Source organism: Falco cherrug, chromosome 5 (assembly GCF_023634085.1).
Source record: "Falco cherrug isolate bFalChe1 chromosome 5, bFalChe1.pri, whole genome shotgun sequence".
Lineage (NCBI taxonomy): Eukaryota > Metazoa > Chordata > Aves > Falconiformes > Falconidae > Falco > Falco cherrug.
This window is the reverse complement of record NC_073701.1, coordinates 14747724-14767933: the sequence shown is the minus strand read 5'-3', so window position 1 is coordinate 14767933 and position 20210 is coordinate 14747724. Positions and strand designations below refer to the sequence as shown.

Genomic DNA, 20210 nt, shown 5'->3' with positions numbered 1-20210 from the left:
CAATTTTAGCTGTGGGTAGCCTGACAATATATCACAAGCCATTCTGCACCTGAATATATCTTATGAAAAAGAAAAACCTAGCACTATTTCCCCTTTACCAAATAAATGTAAATTACATTCCTTTTGTGTTTGACTATTCTGTTTCTTTGCTTTTCTGAAATTTTCTTCAAGCTTTCTGTGAATTATCAAAATATTAGTTTTGCATCACTGAAAGCAGTTTTGTTTTTTCAGTGCTCCTTTTAAGACTAGAGCATTGTTCTAATATAGAGAGTCAGCCTAGAACTGTACTGACATTGGAGAGGCTAGCTTCAGGAACGGCTTTAACTCACCCTTATTTCAACTTATTTGACATAGTTTAAGAGGAGCACAGATGAAATGTAAATAATTAATCACGTCAAAAAAGCAGGCTATCCCTTTGCTTTCAGCTGAGCTGAAAAAAAGATGTGCTATGGCAAAGTATTTTTCTTTAGACAAAATTTTTAAAAATATTACTCACAGAGGAATCTTTGATAGGGAATCTTTACTTTCTGAGGGGAATGAACAAGGTTCCTGAGGCAGGAAGTCTCCTGAACATTCACTTATAGTCACTCCTGTTTAGAAAGACACCTGGCACGTACTTGACTTTAATTGCAATTTTAGTCCTTTCAGAATTAGCCAGGTGCAGTACAGGTGCAATCCTCTTACAGAAAGTTGGTTTCTAAATAAAAAGGTGGACAGAAGTAGAATCCAGAGGAATTAATGCAAAATGTGAGCTTTGTGAAATCAAAATGAGTTGACTTGGAATTTAGAGTTGGTGTCATCTGTATTTCCTTGATGGATCTGGTCTCTGTCCCAAAGGATAAACATTACAATGGATATTTTTAATATTTCATCTTTAACTGGCTAGTGTCTGTTGTAATATATTTTCATATGACCAGTGAAGGCGATCAGTACCAGGAGAAAGAGGACCTGGGTCTCTACAGCTAAAGGTATAAGCTTCACCTGCTAATGTTGAGACTCAGCTGTGTAATCTTGGCTGTGTATTTCTTAACTAAGAAGAGTTTGCTGTTATGGATGGGCAGAGACCCATAGTGGGTTAGTTGTGGTGTATTTACTGTCCACTACTCAGCCTAGGCAAAACACAGGGGTTTCATAATGGCTTTTTTGCAACCGTGTATTTCCTTGAGTTGTAAAGAGTAGAAGGAGGCACAGTTTGTCTTACCATTTAACATAGTGTAATTGAGGTTTAGGCTCATTTTCTCTACTTAAATTATATTGAAGCGACAAATATGTGAGCAAGTGTTTTCACTGGTGTGGCAAGTCCCCTGGATTTTGACCCTGCTTCTACTCCCATTGAAACCAATGGAAAAACTTCTGTTGAATTGAGGGCCTTGCTTTGCTGTAATGGGATAATGACATGCTGCAGTGAAGTAAAATGATATTTCACTTTTCACTTATAAAATAGTAATGTTTAGTATCGTTAGAACAAAAGCTTTTAAAGAGTCATGCTGAAATTACAGCATTTGAAAGATCTCATATGCAAATTGGAATGAGCTGTATCGTTAGAAAAAAGCCTTTTCATTTGCAAGAAGCAGTTAGGAAGTGCTGTGCCATCCAAATTCTTAATTAAAAAGTAGAACGATCCTCTTTCCCACTTGCCCTTTCCTGTGTCTTACTGTAACTTTTGAAAAGTTTGGTATCAAAAGTGATGTATGATTCATTTCTGTTTCAGTGAAAACCAGACAAATAAAACGCCAGCAGATAGCTTGTACGTGAATGTGTGTAAATCTCATTGTGGACAGCGTGCTGTATGCACCCTCTTTATTCACGGCTGGCATCGCTGTGCTGTACTTCCAGGAGCGGCTTGGCGGCCAGCGCAGTTTACAGTCCTCAGGCTGCCTGGGGAAGGTCTGCATGATAACAAGTGCCTGACCCAGGGGCAGGAGGCTTCTACCCACGGGCGAGAGATGTCTGCCAGACCTTTTCCCTGCACCAGGGCAGAATCTGAGCCAGGGAATTTTGAAAAAGTGTAGGTGGGTGGCTAGAGGAGTAAAACCAGTGCAGAAAGATAAGGGGAGGAGCTTGTTTTCCAGAGAGGGTACAAGAAGTTATCAGCTTTCATCTGGAAGTGTTCGGTGATGTTAGGCTGTGGAATGAAGTAGGTTAATATGAAACAACGTTTTTGATGTGAAAGCAAAACATTGTGGAGCAAAGGCTGAAATTGCACTTTTTTGCTTTTGTCCCCTGTAGAGAATGAGACATCTTTCAGGTCTAACTTGTTTAAGCCCAAGTAGCAGGGAAATAAGGGTTTTGTGGGACTCAAATATATTCTGTGCTGATTTTAAATCAGCATACTTCCAGTTACACTGTCCTTTGAATGTGCAGGTAACTGCCACTCCCTACTTTACCCTTCAAACTGCACTTTCACGTGTTTGGGTAAAAAGTCTGTCCTCAAGGTCATGGGATTCAAACCGTGTTGGACTGGGAAGCAAATATGACGGGCCTTTCCAGGGTGCTCACGCACAGCCCTTCTCATGGAAGGTAAGGGAATCCTGCCTCTGGTTTGAACAGCATTTCATGTGTCCTGTTAAAATTTGATGTTCAAAACATTATTGATGCCAATGAAGAAGGAACGGCCTCTTCCTTCCTTTAGCTGTCGTCACTAATGGGAAGCTGGCACTGCTTTATTTAGTTTTTAATGGAGTTGAGGCTCTCGGTCACCTTTGCGGTTTGCTCTTGTTGCCTGTGTGGCACTGCGGGGTGGGAGAACGAGGTGCTCTGCTCGGCTGGCAATTTTGAGAAAGTTTCTCTGCCTCAGTTTTCCCATTATTGAAAGTGGGCAATTATGTTTGTTTATGTTTTAAGTGTATCTGTTTGCAGTCTTTCATAAAGCTGGTTATTTTTTTCTGGCTTTTAATTCAAGCAGTCAGATGTGACCAACAGTGGCAATTAGTGACTCATTTAGTAATTTAACTGGAAACCTTTCTTAGATTTATTTTGGTCATGAAAGTGATTATCTCTAACAAATAAAATACTCTACAGTGGACTGTAACACAGCAATTTTTTCACAAACAAGTCATGATTTAGAAAACAATCTTTTATTAATGTTTTAATTTAATTTTAGTACATCATTCATATTAATGCATGTCACATTATAATGCCTTTATAAGTACTCTGAGAATATCAAACAAGACACCTAAAAATAAGTTCAGGAAATAAATTATGGTCTGTTTAAGAACAATATGCAGGCATATCTGAGTACATATAATTGTGGTGTTGTGCATATTCTTCCTTTAGTGGTGCTCAAGCACCTTATTTAACCCAGGAGTCAGAATTTATTTTTAATGTGGGAAGGTACACCAGGTCTTGGGTGAAAAAACACCTTTGAGAAAGATAATAAAAATAAGCAGTCAGCCAGAAAAGGAACAGGAAGAACCAGCCAGCAGAGAAGGCCATGTTTTGGATGTCAAAAGTATAGGACTGAAGTGATAATTTCCAATATTCAAGCTGAGTTAGATCTTTAAGGGTGTTAAAGCAAATACCAAAAGGTTCTTTGGTTGGATAAATGAAAAAAGAGAAATGATCTTCTGTGAAATAAGAATGGTGTGGCCATCAGAGATAATCCAGCTGTAGCTGTTAAACTAAATTAATACTTAATCTTGGTTTTCATTAAAGACAATGAAGTTTAAAAGATTTCCTAATAATCTCAAGTCCTGTGTGTGATTTTCATCTGCTATTTATTACCTAACTCTTGTCACCTGTGTTTAGGATCAGGTTGGAGCAGGGTAGAGAATAGCTAGGTCAGGGATGAGAGAGAAGATCTAACTTGTTTAGAAGCAGTAAAATGCAGGCTGGGAGGGGATATGATTATTGTCTAGAGGGTCCTTCGGGATGGTTAGTAGTACTGAAGAAGCAGTGCTGCTTCAGCTGAGTGATTTCATTGTCACAAACAAATTTGTACAAATTTGCTATGACTTTTAGACTGGAATTGAGAAAGCAGGTTGCTAGCTGTCAAAGCAGTGAGCGCGAGGAACAAGAAACAGAAAAACCTAACTGGTTTTTAAGATAGAGCTCAACAAATCAATGGAAGGACTATGTGGTGCAGTTCCTGGTGATAACACAGGCTTGGAATTGATAATGCAGTTGTTTCCCAGTCCATGTTCGTATGTGAAAAGTAATTAAATGTTAATCTTGCCTCTTCCCTCCCTTTTCTCATTCGGCACCTAAAATGGAATGGGTTTGAATAGATGCTGTCCCATCATGACCTCTGTTGAGCGCAACTAAGTAGGAACTGGACAAAGCAAATTCAGGAATTTTATTTTATTTATTTTTTTCCTTAGTATGGAATCTGTCAGATGAGGACAGCCACCTCTTCCTGAGTTGAATGAGGGGAAGCATATTAATATTAGTGGTGGATTTTCATGGCAAACGTGTGTTTTCAAAGCTGGGAAGTGTTCTGTTTGTTCAGATCAAGTAATTTGAACCTACATCAGTAATACAGATTAGTACAGTTTAAGAAGTAGTCTGAAAGTGTTCTACCCGGTTTTCATAGAAGTGCTCATGTGATTTTATTTATTCATTAAGTGACTTCATTACAGATTTAACTGCCTCCACCTTACTACTTTTTCTTATTTGTTTATTCATTGCAGCTACTTAATTAGGGGTGAAAGGGGAACAACAGAATTATGATATCTAAAAAAAGCCCAGTTCGTAACTCTGTTGTGCTCCTACTCATATCAAAGCCAAACTTTGATGTTTGAGTGGCAATAGAAATATTAAATATAATTTAGTTTGAACATTGAAATTAGAAGAATGTTTCAAATATTAATCCAATCTAAACATTTTCTGGCGTGTTTCTGCATTGCTTTAAAAGGAATGGTGTCTTTCATGTAGGTGTATGTTAAAAATCTTAACACCTCACAGTCTTCAGTGCCAGGTCACCTTTAGTACGAGCGTGACTTAACCTCTGTGCCTCTCTCTCCAGATAGTAGAACTTGAGGGTGGGGTGGCCATGGCATGAATACCAGCATTGTCTACACAGACAGTGTGGTTGAAGCTGTCACGAGTCAAAGAGTAAATGAGCTTGAGTGTAGCAATATATGCTTTGTCAGAGGAACTAAGGGATGGACACTTAGGGATCTGCAGGTTATGAAAAGCATACGTGTGTGCCTTGCTTGTTGTGTTTTAAATGTGATCTGAATGTGCTTCTGGAAGAGAGTATCTAAGAAAGCTTAAGTTGTTTAAAAAAAATATCTAACTTAGATGCATGACAAAACATATGCCCAAACTGATCGTAGGTAGAGCAGTATTCTGATCAGTTCCAGAAAGCAAGCATGAAGAGTTTGGTAACAGCTCACTCAGGACTACTAGGGAAAGCAGGCCTGTGTTCTTCCATGACTGAATGCTGCAGGAGGACTTGTGTTCACTGTCAGGAACCAAGTACCACACACCCCTCCCCAAATATGACTTTCTCAGCTTAGCTCCATCATTTGCCAGCAACCACTTCATTTCAGTGCAGCGGTGGCCACATTGGTTCCTGTAGGCAACGTGATTTGACAGTGAAGTTTTTGCAATATGTTTTGAGTAATGGTGGGAGATAGAGGTAGCCCGAAATATCAGAAGATGTAAGCCATTCTTTCAGATCACTGAGGTCCCATTGCATAAAGAAATGAGTGTTGTCTTTACTAACTGTTCTTTTCAATAGGTGATGACAATTCTGGAAGGAAGGTGATCACCTTCAGTTGCTGCCGTATGCCCCCCTCGCATCAGCTCAATCACACCAGATTGCTCGAGTAAGTTTCTCTCAGTCTCCCGCATGGACTACTTTACGTTTTATATGTGAACTTCTATTAGCTTGTTTCCAGTTGAATGAGCTTTCAGGGAATAGAAGTAGGACCTACTAGCGTTAATATTAAATGAATGATATGTGAATGAAACTGCCAGAGTTACTTCACTTGGAATCTTGACTAGAAGCAATTTGCTATGTACTGAAATTAACTTGTTGTCTTGATTTTTATCGATGAATTCTGGTTATATTTTAAAAGATGAAGTTATGATGAGGACCAATGAAAGAGAAATTCTAGTATTTTAGTGCTCCTTACATATGTTTTCATTAATAACAGAGTTTACCTTAATTTGCTGTACTTTATCTCCTAAATGACTCGGCAAGAGTGTTGTTTAGTCATTTACATCTTAGTGGTTGTCCTTTTTTATAAAAAGATCTGCATTACATACCGTATGTTGTTTATAATTTTTTTATATATCCCACTTCATAATGTTTAGGCTTTTGTGTTAAAAGAGGTTGTAAATATGTAAAATCCCATTCTTCCTTATAAACTTGCTGTAGCAAGGTACCAGGACATGCTTTTGCCATGTAGTTTGTCACTACAAGATCTGTTCTGCCGTGAGTCTCCTGTCCTTATTAGGCATTTTAAACCTATTTGGAGTTCTTGTGCAGCCTGCATTGCCAAAATGTTTGAGCACCTTTCAGCCATCGGTATCCAACACCATTAGAAAGGACAGAAGCATGGTTACCTCAACTTTTCAGAAACAGAGAGGGATTAAAAGACAGGTTAGTTAAGAAATGTGTTTGAGACCGTGTTGCTTCATTTTTATGCTCTTCACAGCTAGGGTATTCCCAAGCCTTAAGCCAAAGCTTCCAGTGTAGCTAAAGGGAGTGTTGGTGCTTAGGAGGAAGAGCCACGCCAGTCAGCTCCTCACCTGAAGGAGCTACCTGCAGTGATCAATAGGAAATGCCAAAGAAGGGAGTGCGACAAGCCATGTTGCTACGAGATCTAAGAAACTTTCCTCAGTTCTGTGAGGAGACACCTTGATGAAACTAGGGTTTCCAGCCCTTAGACTCTTCTGGACTTGAACACTGACACGTTTTCCTGTATCTGAGCCTGCATCAAGTTCACTTGGAAAGCCTACGCTATGCCTAGTCTAGTCTGTGAGAGAACTGAAGGCAGGTGTCTGAATGTGAAGCTGGCGATATAGCTCTCAAATGATATGCTTTTAAGTAATTAGACTCAGATGTTAAATTCTGAGGAAAAGCTGAAGAGTAGGCTCAGACTGGTAGGTATTTTGTGATGAAATCACTTAATTGATTTGGTAGAGCTTTTGTAATGTCCCTGCAATTCTGTTACAGCCTTGGAACAGGTAATTGTACAAAAAATTACAAAAAGTACAAAAAGTACTGGTTATTTTATGCCCACAAAACTCTCTCAATTATTTTGAGAAGTGCGGGCTTTCTGAATACGATGGAATTTACATGCTGCAAAATAAAACACGAGGCACTCTATGTAAGAGTATCTGTTTAGATATATTTTAATTTCAAACTCTTTTAAAAAAGAGAATGACTGTTACTACTACTACTACTTCCATTAAAATACCATTAATACTTAAGTCAGGAATCAAAACAGCATCATTTTAATTGCAATGGCAGTCCTTGTCCCTGGCTATTTGGAGTCTAAGATTTACAGTATGCTGAGGGAATAAGCAGATAAATGAGATTGTGTGACTACAGCATAAGAGTGAAGTTATGGGCTTTTCCATGCAAAGGTGGATAGCCAGTGGTGTTGATACTTGCAGAAAGCCACAGCCTAATAAATGGCACATGGAGCTATCTTATTTTATTGAATGAAAATTGTTTCTATACAATTAAGAGCAATAGCTGGGTCTCTGTTGCAGAATAATAAGATAACATTGAGATGACATGAGAAAGTTGAAATCTGACACAGCAAGACATGAGGCCAGATTGTAACTGCTTCATCATTGCGTTATTTGAATCATTGAGCTGTGTAATAGGCCATGCAGTGTTCTCAATTGTAAGAGAAAGCAAAGAGAAAAGCATCTTAAACTATACCATAAAAGAATGAACACACAGAAATCTGCTTATAAAATATGAAGTATTATTTCAAGATTGGATAAATAGTGTAGTTCTTTAAATTAGTTTTAGGGGAAGTGATCTATGAATGCAGTGCCCACAGTACAAACAGGGGAAAGGCAAATACAGTCAAGAAAACAGTTTACAGTAACAAGTTGTAAGTGGCAGTAATGAGGGGCAATGGATTTTTCAAAACTTGAGAAAGGTTTCAATTGAGAGGAAAACCCAAGGTTTATTTTATACTATTTTGAAAACTCAAAATGATATTTTTTTGCCTGGCTAAAAGGAAATAATTTACAAAGACCAGAAGAAAGCAGAATAAAAATTGCTGTCCATTAAAATACATCTTTTTAAATATTTCTTGGGAAATGAAGTCCCATATTGTCTTCATTTTATAGTGGTTCCTGAGCACCATGGTTTTTGTAACTAAATGTTCTTTTAAATATCAGGCTTTGCAGTGATGTGGAATTACTGTCAACACTGCTACTGGAGGAAGTAACTTGTTAGATAAGTACATTGAAGCAAACGTGAATTTGCAGTCAGTAGCATTCTGTGCAAAACCAGCATGTTTTCTTTCTGAGTTGACTACTTTAAAAATCTCATTCAGTAAACTGTCTTAAAACTGAGATGTTATCTTTCTCCTCAGGTACTTAAAGTATACTCTGGACCAGTATGTAGAGAATGACTATACAGTCGTCTACTTTCATTATGGCCTGAAGAGTCTGAATAAACCATCCCTGAAATGGTTACAAACAGCCTACAAAGAATTTGACAGGAAGTATGTCTCCAAAACACTTGCTTTACTCTTTTGGTTGTGTAATGTCTGTGACTAACTTCCATGAAGGAAATGGATCTTTCCTGACCCACCCACAGCTAACTTGAGTTCATTTTGCCATGGCAAATTCTTACAATGATATCAATGCTGCTGGCTCTCTTGCCAAGTGACTTCTGTGCAATACTAAGGAATGGCCTGGGTGCTGCAGTGGTTATTCAAAGGTACAAGAAGACCAATAGTAAATAAAATAAAATAAATAAAACCAAGAGCCTTTGCCTTTTCTGTGCACTGTATCAACAAGTTACCTATGACATCTTACTGACCGTCATTCTCTATTATCTCACAGTTGTGTTTGAACCTTTGATCATCCCAAGGCCAGGCTGTGTACAAAAAAGGAAGGATGAGTTTTTAACAGTTAGTATCTCACTGGGCTTGCAGCTTCTGTTGGTTGTCATGTGTAAAGCCCTGAAGGGTGCTCATATATGCCTGACCTTTGGAGTAACGACGGCTATGGCTCATGACTTCACATTTTAGTTGGTTAGGGTGTAGCTGAGGCCAAAGCTCCTAGATAAATGGCATTTTAATAGCGTAAACTAAAGTTCTGATGTTTATTCTCTGAAAGTGCACACTTACCAACAAAACAGAAAAAAGTTCCTATTGACTATCCAGTTACTCTTTTACTTGTTTGCAAGTTGTTACTTGTTTAAGTTGACCTCGAGGGCAACATGACTGAAAGCAAAAATATAGCTCTTTCCTGAGAATGAGAGTGTGTGTGTGTTGCAGGGGGTAGATCATACGTGTCTGATTTTTCTATTTTGGGAGCTGGAACAAGAAGTGAATCTCAAAAAAGATGCCATTAAGAAGATTATTGGGTATTTCTAGACCAGGCTGGGAGCAGTCCCAGTGAAAAACCTAAACCTGCTTTGAAAGTTCAAGTTGAGATGTACACAACACCTTTTGGTAGTCTAGTTCCAGAGCTCAGGTTCTTTTGAATCTCACCCAGTAACCTCTTGAAACTCTAAAACCCACTAAGCAAGAAGATGAGGTTGTGCATAGGGTGGAAAACTGTCACCTGAAGCCTCTAACTGGTTTTGTGAGTTGCTGCTCTCCGCTCAGCAACAGACCAAAAAAGGTTATTTTTGCTTATAGGTTTCTGAATATTAGTACAATGCACCTGTTCTTTCTGAGACTGGGTAAGGGAGGACAAAGAGAAAGGATCTCTTATATTTTGTCTTTGAGAGATTTGGACTACAATAATGGTTTTTATAATGCACTGACAATTCCTGAAAATTAAGCATCATACTATTTCCCTTCTGGGAGAATCCCAAGCCAGATTTGCAGTCACTGTATGGGTAGATGCAGCAGTACAAGGGCAGTATCTTCTTTGTTGCCTTTTGCCATGCTTACAAGTGCATAATGTGTTTCTCAGTTATGCTAAAATATCTGTTCTCTCCATTCCCCCCACCCTGACCCAGAGAGCAGGAGAGCCAAAGAGGAACAGAGAACCCCAGGCAGCTGGACAAAACCGTACACCCATCATTTTATTCATAGTTGAAACTTCTTAGCATTCTATCATTGAGAAGCTCAAAGTAGTATTCGCAGCCCAACATGTATGTTCAGCTGTACTAGCCAGAGACAAAAAACACAACAGCACTTTCCAGACTTCTTCTGTGTGTGTGTTTTGAGGTCAAAGAAAAGGAAGGATGGAAGAGAGTGCAAAGGATGATAGTAATTAGCTAGCATCATGAAAGACAGAAGAATTTTGCTTTGAAGGTTTAGAACAAGTCTCAGTAAAGTGTTTTGGGCATTTAATTGTAATCTAGGAAACTATGACGTACGTAAACTTCCACAGAAGCAATGGCTTATTTTTTTTTTATGTGTTTACATAAGCAAAAAAGGAAAAAAGCTTATGCCCATTGCTTCAAGGTACAGAACAAGCTTAACATAGAAACTTAAGTAAAGCAACTCGGGTGTTTTGCTGTTAGTTTTTATTGTTGATTTTGGGGTTTTATCCACAGTGGTGTCAGTCGTACAGGGATAGTTGTTTGCCTGTGTATGATAGTGACTTAGTGAAAACAGTGCCTTTTTTATTCAAAGATACACGGGCCCAGTTAAAACCCCAAAGGAAAAACTGATGTAATTGCTGCATTGATCCCTTTTCCCCCTCTTACCATAACCTGTTACAAGAAGATTTTCCTTAGGAGTTCATGATCACTTTCTTCCGTGATCATTGTTTCCTAACAGTGAGTGGTGAACACTTGGGAGGGGTGCTCCCTATTGGGAAGCAAACGTGGCAACGTAATAATCAACAATTTATATATAAAAGCAGAATATTTCATTACAATATGAGTGTTTCTCAATTCCATTTTGCAATAATGTTAAATAAGAGCAGAGTCCTTTTGTGCAGCCTGGTTTCCCTTTCACTTTCAGCCTACTAGAATCTATTGTTTATGTGTCACGATACCACACTGTGGAATCAAGCAAAGCTATAATGGTGAATGGGTTTTGTTTCATACAAAGAGGCCTGTCCAGTATAAAACAGTGTGCAGTTGGCTTCACCTTTAGTAATTACTAGCAAAACAAGAAAAAATAGTAGTAGAAATAAAAATCAGATACAAATTTTACATCTGAAAAATCAAAATTTTTCTCCAACATTAAACTCTTGTAAGCAGAAAATAAAGGGGCATGAAAGAAACTAATTTTTTATATCACAGATTTTTTTATAGACTCTTTGTTCTCTTCTCAATATTTTTTGCAAGCTGCATAATTTCCCTTCTGCCCCCCTGATATTAAATCTATGCCACAGCAGACATTGGTTAGGAATATAATAGTGTTATCTTGGCCTGCTATTGTATTGTCAAAACTGACCATTTTTTAGATTTTTTTTTTTTTATTTTACATTCTATTTCTTCTGAATTAGGTCTTTTCAATGTATTTGAAAAGAATGCTGCATAATGTTCCTGTAATACCTCCCATTCAGTTGTAGCTATTCAGTTCTCCTGTCTATGATATTCAACAGTCTTCTAACAATTTCATTTTCTTTTCCTAGGTATAAGAAAAACCTTAAAGCACTCTATGTTGTACATCCGACCAACTTCATAAAAATTCTGTGGAATATCTTTAAACCTCTTATAAGGTACTTGGCAGTTTATTCAATAGATTTTCCTGTTTAGTTTAAGGATGGTTTGTTCTCTAATAAAGTTACTTTTAAAAAGGCTTGAGGTAAAATATGTCAGGTAACAGCACAATACCCATTTAAACTGTCTTGAACAATAATGAGTAAGGTGAGCTTAAGCCTGGGTATGAATAATAGGATAGAGTTCTTTTCTTTCTAAGAAAAGGGAGTCTCAATTCATAGTAGTTTTACAGGTATGTTAAAGTAAATATCACTTTAAAACATAGTTACTCTGTGGGCTATGAATGATTTTTTTGTCCTGTTTGACAGCACTTAACACAATAGAACTGGGTCCGTGTCTGGACTTACTAGGTGGTACAGTAAAGCAGAGAGTGAATGGTTAACCTTTGGTCTGATCTCAAGTGCTGAGATGAATAGGAATGATACTACTTGTGTGTTCGAAGTTAATGGATAAGCCCTGAAGAAGCCACAAGAATTTGAGATGAAGAGTATAATGGTGAAGGTGGATGTGTTTTACTGGTGTGTTCCTTTCCTTTGCTTGGTAAAAATTGATGCTATCTACAGGGAACCGGCAACAATGGGCACATATTGCTAAGTGCTAGGATGGTTGGGCTTTCTTAGTTTCTGCTCCTGAACTTCTGTTGCTTTCAGTGTAGTTCCCACATTTTGCAGATTGCATTCTGAATGTCTTCAGGGCTGGAGGATGAAAACAGCTTATCTTGAGAAGCCATAATGGAACAACTAAAAATGTCCATTACAGTAACTTGCAATTGATACAATTTCTGACTGGTAGAAAACTAATTAATTAGAAAGGGGAAGTTTAACTTCTAGACAGATCAGAACATGTAAGAAACATGTGGAAACAAAAAGTAATTACTGCTAAAAATAATTCCAGAATATGTTGCTCTCGAAACAAGAAGACTAACTATAGATCTTTATTTTAACTGGTTGTATAATAAATGTGAGATATCCAGGACATAGAGCAATGGTGCGAAGTGTGACAGAAGCAGGGTGTCCAGTAGCTGGCGGTGCCTGGGGAGTGGGGATGGATTTCTTTTGTTACTGATGTGCTGTAGGATGGGTATGGAGAACTTTTTAATTAAAAAGAAATAACCATTAAATGCAGAAAAACTCAATGGACATTACAACACTCAGGTGAAACCAACTTCTTTCTCAGAGGCAGCTGAGAGCTCCTTGGACATAGCTCCAGGCAAGCAGTTTTGGGACATGGATGGTTTTCGGTCTGTGCATTTTAATACACTTAGTGGAGCCACAGCTGGAGAACAGCTGTGCTATTTGACTTAAATTAATAATTGGGTGCTAATTCTTACAAAAGAAAAGTTTACAGGTATCTATTCCAAATACCAGTTTTCCCTGGATCTTATTATGTCTGTGTAAGATGAATAGTTTTCTTCTTGGAACATATAGTACACTGGCAATTATTTCCTTGTTTCCTTTGAACGTGAAAATGGGTGTTCCTGATAAGCTTAAGCATTCACATCTAGCATAGAAAATTTAACAGGGCTTGTCATCTTAGATGCATCATCATCCTGATCTTCTGAACACTCTGCTTTCATCAGGATTGGCTATTCTGTTTGTACTTGACTTTTACCACTGTGTACCTGGATATTTGTTTTGAGTCTAATTTAGTAACACTCCGTTATTAAAATATGTAAGCAACAGAAGCAAAACTATACTATTTGTACACTAAGACTGACAAGATAATTGAAAGTATGAGTAAACTCTGAAAAGGTCCATAAGCCAGAAGGCGGGAATTAGCTGAAGCTAGGAGGAAAACTCTTTACTCCTTAAAATGGTTTAATTGCCAAATGCTCACATGCATTTGTGCTTTGGGTTGACGCAAGTAAGGGAAGACATAAGGATACAATTTTAAAACTGAAGTGTGAAAGTGCCTAAATTCTACTCTTGTTGAAGACTAAAACTTCTTAACGTTGTTAGTTTGCTAGAATGGTACAACTTAAAATTTGTTCACAGTACCTTTTCCTTCCAGTTTAGAATAAACTATCTTAGCAGATCGTTCTTTAAGTGTCAGTATTAAACCAAAGTTCACAAAAAGAAAGGAGAAAAATTCTCTGGACTTTCTTTTTCCTAGCTTTGCTGAATTGTAGCCGAGACTCATTTGCAGATAGTGCTTCTAATAAAAATAGCAGATGTAAAATAAACTTCATTATCAAGAAACATGCATGTATTTTCCAGGTGTTTGTTAGTGCTTTTGGTACCTGTTAGTACATGGCCTAAGTACTACTACGTGAACATGTTTGCCAAGAACTGGATGGATGACAGAATTATTAGAGTGAAGAACAAGAGTAATAAGCACTTTAGCATATTTGTATTTGGGAATATTTTTAAAAATCTAAATCCTTGAAATTTTCTAAGCTTCAGAAGTTGACTGATCTTTCCAGTCTCAAGAGAGACAGATGAGCAGGAAGGTAATGTGTTAAGTGAAATTTATTTTCTCCAAACTGTAAAAAAAACTATAAGAAGAGCACATTTCTGTGTGTGAGCTAACAGAAACCACCTGCCTGTTCTCAAAACAATATGTGTTTAGGTGGTGATGTAGCATTTTTAAGGAACAGCAATAATTCCTAATTGCCCACACCTTAGTTACAAATTGTTTGTTCTGTAACATGTCCTGTGTTACCAGAGGAGATTAGTTACAGATGGCTTAGGTAAGATGTTGAAATCACCAGGTGTTTTAGATAAAAGGCACAGTGAAGAGCTCTGAAGTTGTACACACAGAGACTGGTATCTGTCAGTGTCCCAAAATCGCTTGCCTGTTAGCAAAATTTTGCTCATTTCAATTAAAAGCTTCTAAAATGCCGAAGTGACTTATATTTGTACCATCTCCCACTAGAGGGAGTGTGTGTATGTAGATTTGACAATCCGGGGATAAATTCATTGACGTGAGAGACTTTTTCTCCAGTTTTACTATCGAATTAAGCTGCAGCAAAGAACACTTTTTATCATAATCAGCTATTATTTTGCTTGACACTTCATTACAGGACAGATATTTTGTATTGTGGAAAACTATGAAATTATTTCAGGCCATGTGTATGAATGTGTCACTGAACCTTGTTTGAACATCTTGGCCTGTAAAGTAGTGTGTTCTGGCTGAAACTCAAGACCTAACTAGTGATACTTGGTGCTTCAAATTTGGAACTCTGTTTTGTACAACTCACAGAAAAATCTTATTTTTAGGATGTTTCCTAGAAGCTACCCAGCCCTTTTCAAAATAGATAAAGCTGATGGCCCAACACTTCAAGGATATACACTATCTATGCTTTGAAAATCTTGCCTGTTGCTTACTACTTGATAGTTTGGCCTGCAGCCCCGTTATTTTGTCTTTTGGCAGGAAGGAATACCTAAGTAATACAAATGTCGTTCTGTTGGCTGTGTAATGTTTTCTCCAAAGCTAACAGTTCTTTTACTGAGCTTTCTAATGCTGTGTGAAACCTGTTTTTCGGCGGCTCTTAAAGCAGTGTTTTTCATATCTATGTAAATCACAAAACATTCAGATGGAAGTCAGTTATTTTTATTCAAATCAGACTCTCAGGCATGCACTGTATATGTTTGATCATATGAAATGAAATACATCTTATGTCTCCTGCTGCTTCAATTACAGTCTAATTTTGAGTTCCATCAGTACTTGCATTTTTGTAATAGAAACAAAACCCTTCATAAATGTTCCTCCCATGCTGATTTTTGTATTTTTGTGATTTTTTTTTTCAGCCATAAGTTTGGGAAAAAAATCACCTACTTGAACTATTTAAGTGACCTGAGAGAGCATCTCAAATATGACCAGCTAAATATCCCTCAAGAAGTCATCCGGTACGTGGCAAGTTTAAAATATGTTCTCACCTTTTCTCAGGTAGTTTCATCCTGTTCACTGCCTTCCAAGCAGAATCTAATCCTATTTCTTCAATGATTAAAAGTCTAATTCACCTGTTTGTGCATGGTTGGGTTTAATTCTGAAAACCACATTGTCATCAAAGACATGCTGAAGTGTATCAGGTGTTTATAGTGTTCTCTATAGTTTTCTGCAGATGTGGAACATCTCCATCTCAGCTGTGGAGCATTGTCTTAGTATAATTGCAGCTTCATGTGAGTGCTAGCAAAACCAGTCTGAATGTCATTACTGCTTATGAGTATCACGTGATGTTTATGGATAAAATCGTAATTCTGATGTCTTTGCTTGCATATTGTAACAGATTAAGTAACTTCCTTTTGCTAAGCAAAGTGTCAATTGATTTTAAACTTTATGGATATGTCTTTTGTTAGTGGATCCATTACTTTTATATGGGGTTTGTGTATGTATGTGTTAGGGAGGAGTATTGGAGAGGGCAGGAGAGGAAAAGGAAAAGAAATGCGTAGGGCTGGAATTGTCAAGTGCCAGTGTTAGTATCAATAACAGTCTTTTCAACACAGCGCTTTACATGGAAATGCTTTGATGTACTGACAGGAAGTGATTTTATGTCACTGCTGAATGAAAGTAACTGGAAGCTTTGATTATGACTGTTATTGATGCCTGGTGGGTTTTTACACATCTTTTGTGTAAATATGGAGTAACAGAAAATACCTTACAGCTCTAAGGTTATAAATTGGATTGCATGGTTGCCAAAGAAAGGGGAGTTGTATTTTGAGTAGCAAATAGGTTTGAATTTTGCTGTTAAATTATAGTGTGTTTCTATTTTTTGGGCACATTTATTACTGTGCTCCACTGGCTGAAGCAAAAGAGCTCTTCTGTCTTGCTTAAGTATTCTACCAACAAATACTATGTAAAATTTTCCCTAATGCTTAAATTAAATGCAAGTTCTGTAAGACCTGCATTATATACACTATTGTAAGGAGACTGGCATCATGAGCAATACCAGTAGCTGTTCATATATATGTATATATATATAGTCTGTCAGCTGTGCTGCACGGAAAATCAATGATTTCTTGATTTTTGCAGACATGATGAAAATCTTCGGGGGAAACAGAAGGGAAAACTGCCATCTGTGGTTAAGGTTCCTCCACCACGGCCACCTCTACCTACTCAGCAATTTGGAGTCAGCCTGCAATAGTAAGCCATGTGATTTCTAAAATACGAGTTTTCTATACCCTGCAGCCTTCTGTAATGCACAGATTCACCAGACGGAATGTCTGCAGATATTTTATTATATGTTTAGTTTCTCATTCTCTTTGAAAGCTACAGAACTGCAAGGCTAGACAGTAGGTTTTATGAATTCAGGACAGTTCTCATAGTCCCAGTGACCTGCCTGGTCTTCGTGTTTCCAGTGTTTTTGTGGTAGTTAGTGCTAGTATGGCTGCACAAATTTTCTCCCAGTGGACAAGAATTTGCCCATATATGACAGAGCCCTGAGCTAATCTGTTGCTGGTGCTTGCTGACAGTATGAAAGTGTTTTGTAGATATTTAGATGGTGGATAGCAAAACCCAAAACAAACCTTCAGGCTCCAAAATGGCTGCATAAAGCTAAAATGGATGCTTGAGCCTTTATATATTGGGTTTTTTGTTGCTCACATATTGTTCTGATAAGAGTTTTATGAAATGAACAAAATCACTCTCTTCCAGAAATGCCCTGACAGCTGTTTACATAGATTACAGCACTGTATGTGGTATAAAAAATGATTTACTTTACACAAGGAATGGGATGGCAGTAGTACTTGCACAATTCAATTTTGGTAAAAAAAACAACAAAAAAACCCACAAAACTTTCTAGCTTCCTACCCACAGTCATTTCTGTCATCTTTCTATGGCATCCTTCTCAAAAACAGCTGAAGAATATTGTTCAGATTCAGCAAAGGCAATTTAGGCTGTCTGATACGTGGACATTTGTCAAATCCCCTCCCACTCCTAGTCTACTTTTCTGGTTCTAATGATTCAGCTGTAAATGAGATATAAAATCTAATTTTCCCCTGGTTAAATGTTAAAGCATTAGTCCTCTCTGGAAGGCCTGAAATTAGTACAATCAATATCTATTGTGTAAGAGCTACTATGACATTAACTTTTATGATACCTCTTTAGAGTTCAACCTAGCTCTTGAAACATAGTTAACTCACTTCCCTAATTCAGAGGATACCTTTTAGGTCGGCTCCACTGGGTCATTAAGGAGGGCAATGGTTATGCTGGTGCTGCAGTAGTAAACCCAGGTCTGTTAGCAGGCATCAGGGCACACTCTGTTCACTTGCCTCCAGCCCATCCTGGCTGCTCAGGCAGCTCTATGGAACTTCTTGCAGGCTTCTGCGATCAGACAGCACGTTGTGTGCCACTCTTACCATCTGATAGGCATATTTTATTTCTCTGACTGCCTGAACAGTAAACAGTGTCTTTTGCTGGGCTGCATGTGGTGAGGATGTGGTGGCCACCCTTCCTGGTTCTACTGTTTTTTGGCTGTGTTACCATCAGCAAATCATGTCCTTGCTGCATGCCTTAGCTTTCCCTAAATATAAACAGGGTGGCTATTCCATAAGGAGCTTTTCTGTGGAAGATCTGTGAGTGGGGAAACACAGAGTGAGGCATTACTATCATTTTTGACACAGAGTTCCAGTGCTGGAAGCGCTGACAGATAAGATGCCCTTCATGTGTGGGTGTAGTTCACAGCTCAGGTGTCCAAAATGGGTGTACACGGGGACATTTATTCCCTCTGTTTGCCCACCTGTGTCCAGATTCCCTCTTTCAGAAAAGATGGTGTGGTGTCGCCACTTAAAAATTACAAATAAACAAGTCCCCTACAACTTCTAAATGAGAAGTAAAAGAACTAACTTAGACTGAAGAAAGTTAAAGTTAACAGAGGAAGGGGAGTGATAGGAGTTGGGATCTTATAAAATGTGCACCAGAAGAAGTATCAACTTTCATCTTGATGAATGAATTGGGTTTGCTAATTCCCTCTCTTTTTATGGTCTCTGTAGACTCTAATGGCAAAATGACAGTGACCTCCCGCTTGTCTAGCAAAGAGGGAGGTTTGAAGTCATCTTCTGGGTGAGGCTTTTCCCTTTTTCTGGAGAGACCTACAGGGGGACTCTGATTTTATTTTGTATAGCCTTATGGGGATATGTGCGCTGTGTATTTCATTACAGGCAGTAAAAATTGTACTGTCAGGGCTGCTGCTGGGATAAAGCTGTTGCAGTTAAAGGACTGTTTCTCTGTGGAGTCTTTTTCTTTAGTTTAAGAAAAGAAATTATAAGGCCCATAGGCCTGTGGTTTCATTGGATTCAGTACTTCTGGGATGGTGAGTTTTATTCAGCCAGTAAAATGTTGGTGAATGGGATTTATCCAAAGCCCTCATAGTTGGCCTAATTTTGCTAAGATTTGATAATGGTATGTCGATGACTTCTGGCTGTGGAAGGTGGTAAAGCCATACCCTTTTGCATGCACCTCCCTAAAAACTGCAGGCAATGCTCTCTCTGATAATACTTCCTCATTTAAATTTTTTTCACTTTATACTGGTTAATACATTTGCTATCCAGAGCTATAATTAAAAACTAGAAGAGCAAAAAGTGACTAAACATTCATTAAAAATATCTCACTTTTGTCCAACAGGCGGGGGGTGGAAAAATCCTGTTTTGTTAGGACAGCAAAACGAAAATGAAGGAAGTTTCTATCTAGACACTGATAAATGAGTGTCTGGGACCAGTGCCTTGTCTTGGAGGAATCTGTTAACTCACAAAGACATTTTTAACCTTGTGGAGTTGGATTTTCAAATTGACATGAGGCAACTGAGCATTTAAAAATCATGGAATATCTGTGAGAGCTAGGAGTATAATTCTTTGAAATGTAGTCTATGCTGAATTTAGTTTAATTTATGAGTGAACTGAAGGGCTTATTATCAGGTTAGTTCAAAACTTTTCTTTCTTATGTTACCTCCATCCATGCAATCCAAAATCTGAATTTTAAATGGCTGAATTTGATCTCTTTAACCCCTCAGGGTCAGCCTAAGCTCTTTGTGGGCAGGAAAAAATGAAGACACACCAAGCTGACTTCATCTTAAGTGTCCATCCAGCTTTATTTACATTTACTTGTCTGGATTTAAGTGTGTACTTTGTCAGGCACAGGCATGAAGTGGAAAACCTTCCTCCTTCTGAGCTCCTGTGAGGACTCAGTAATTTGATCTTTGCAGTTAGAACTTGAGTCTAGTACCAAGTTGTCCTGAAGTTTCCATTGAAATGATGCTAACTCAAACATAACAAGTGAGCTTAGTAAAAGCAGTTAAATCATCCAAAGCTGGCTTATAGGATGTCTTTAGAACAAAGTGTGGGGGACCAAAAAGGAGTGGCTGTCTCCCTATTTAATTCTTTATGCCTACATGTGTAGAGCGGACTTGCCTAGTTTGTTGAATGACAGTCCATAGCATGTCTGATCCCTAGCCTGGATTGTCTGGTTGCCAAATTGCACCCTTAAAGGTTTATACTCATGT

General features: G+C 38.1%; 1 protein-coding gene across 4 annotated transcripts in view; it reads left to right on the top strand.

Moving 5' to 3' along the window:
* Positions 1-20210, top strand: part of ARHGAP8 (Rho GTPase activating protein 8) — a 94406-nt gene that overhangs the window by 31597 nt on the left and 42599 nt on the right. For all 4 annotated transcript variants that reach the window (XM_055711121.1, XM_055711120.1, XM_055711117.1 and 1 more), the window contains 5 exons: positions 5684-5771; positions 8511-8642; positions 11689-11775; positions 15526-15624; positions 16748-16858. In XM_055711121.1, coding sequence (XP_055567096.1) covers positions 5684-5771; positions 8511-8642; positions 11689-11775; positions 15526-15624; positions 16748-16858 — 517 coding nt within the window. The remainder of the gene's footprint in view (positions 1-5683; positions 5772-8510; positions 8643-11688; positions 11776-15525; positions 15625-16747; positions 16859-20210) is intronic.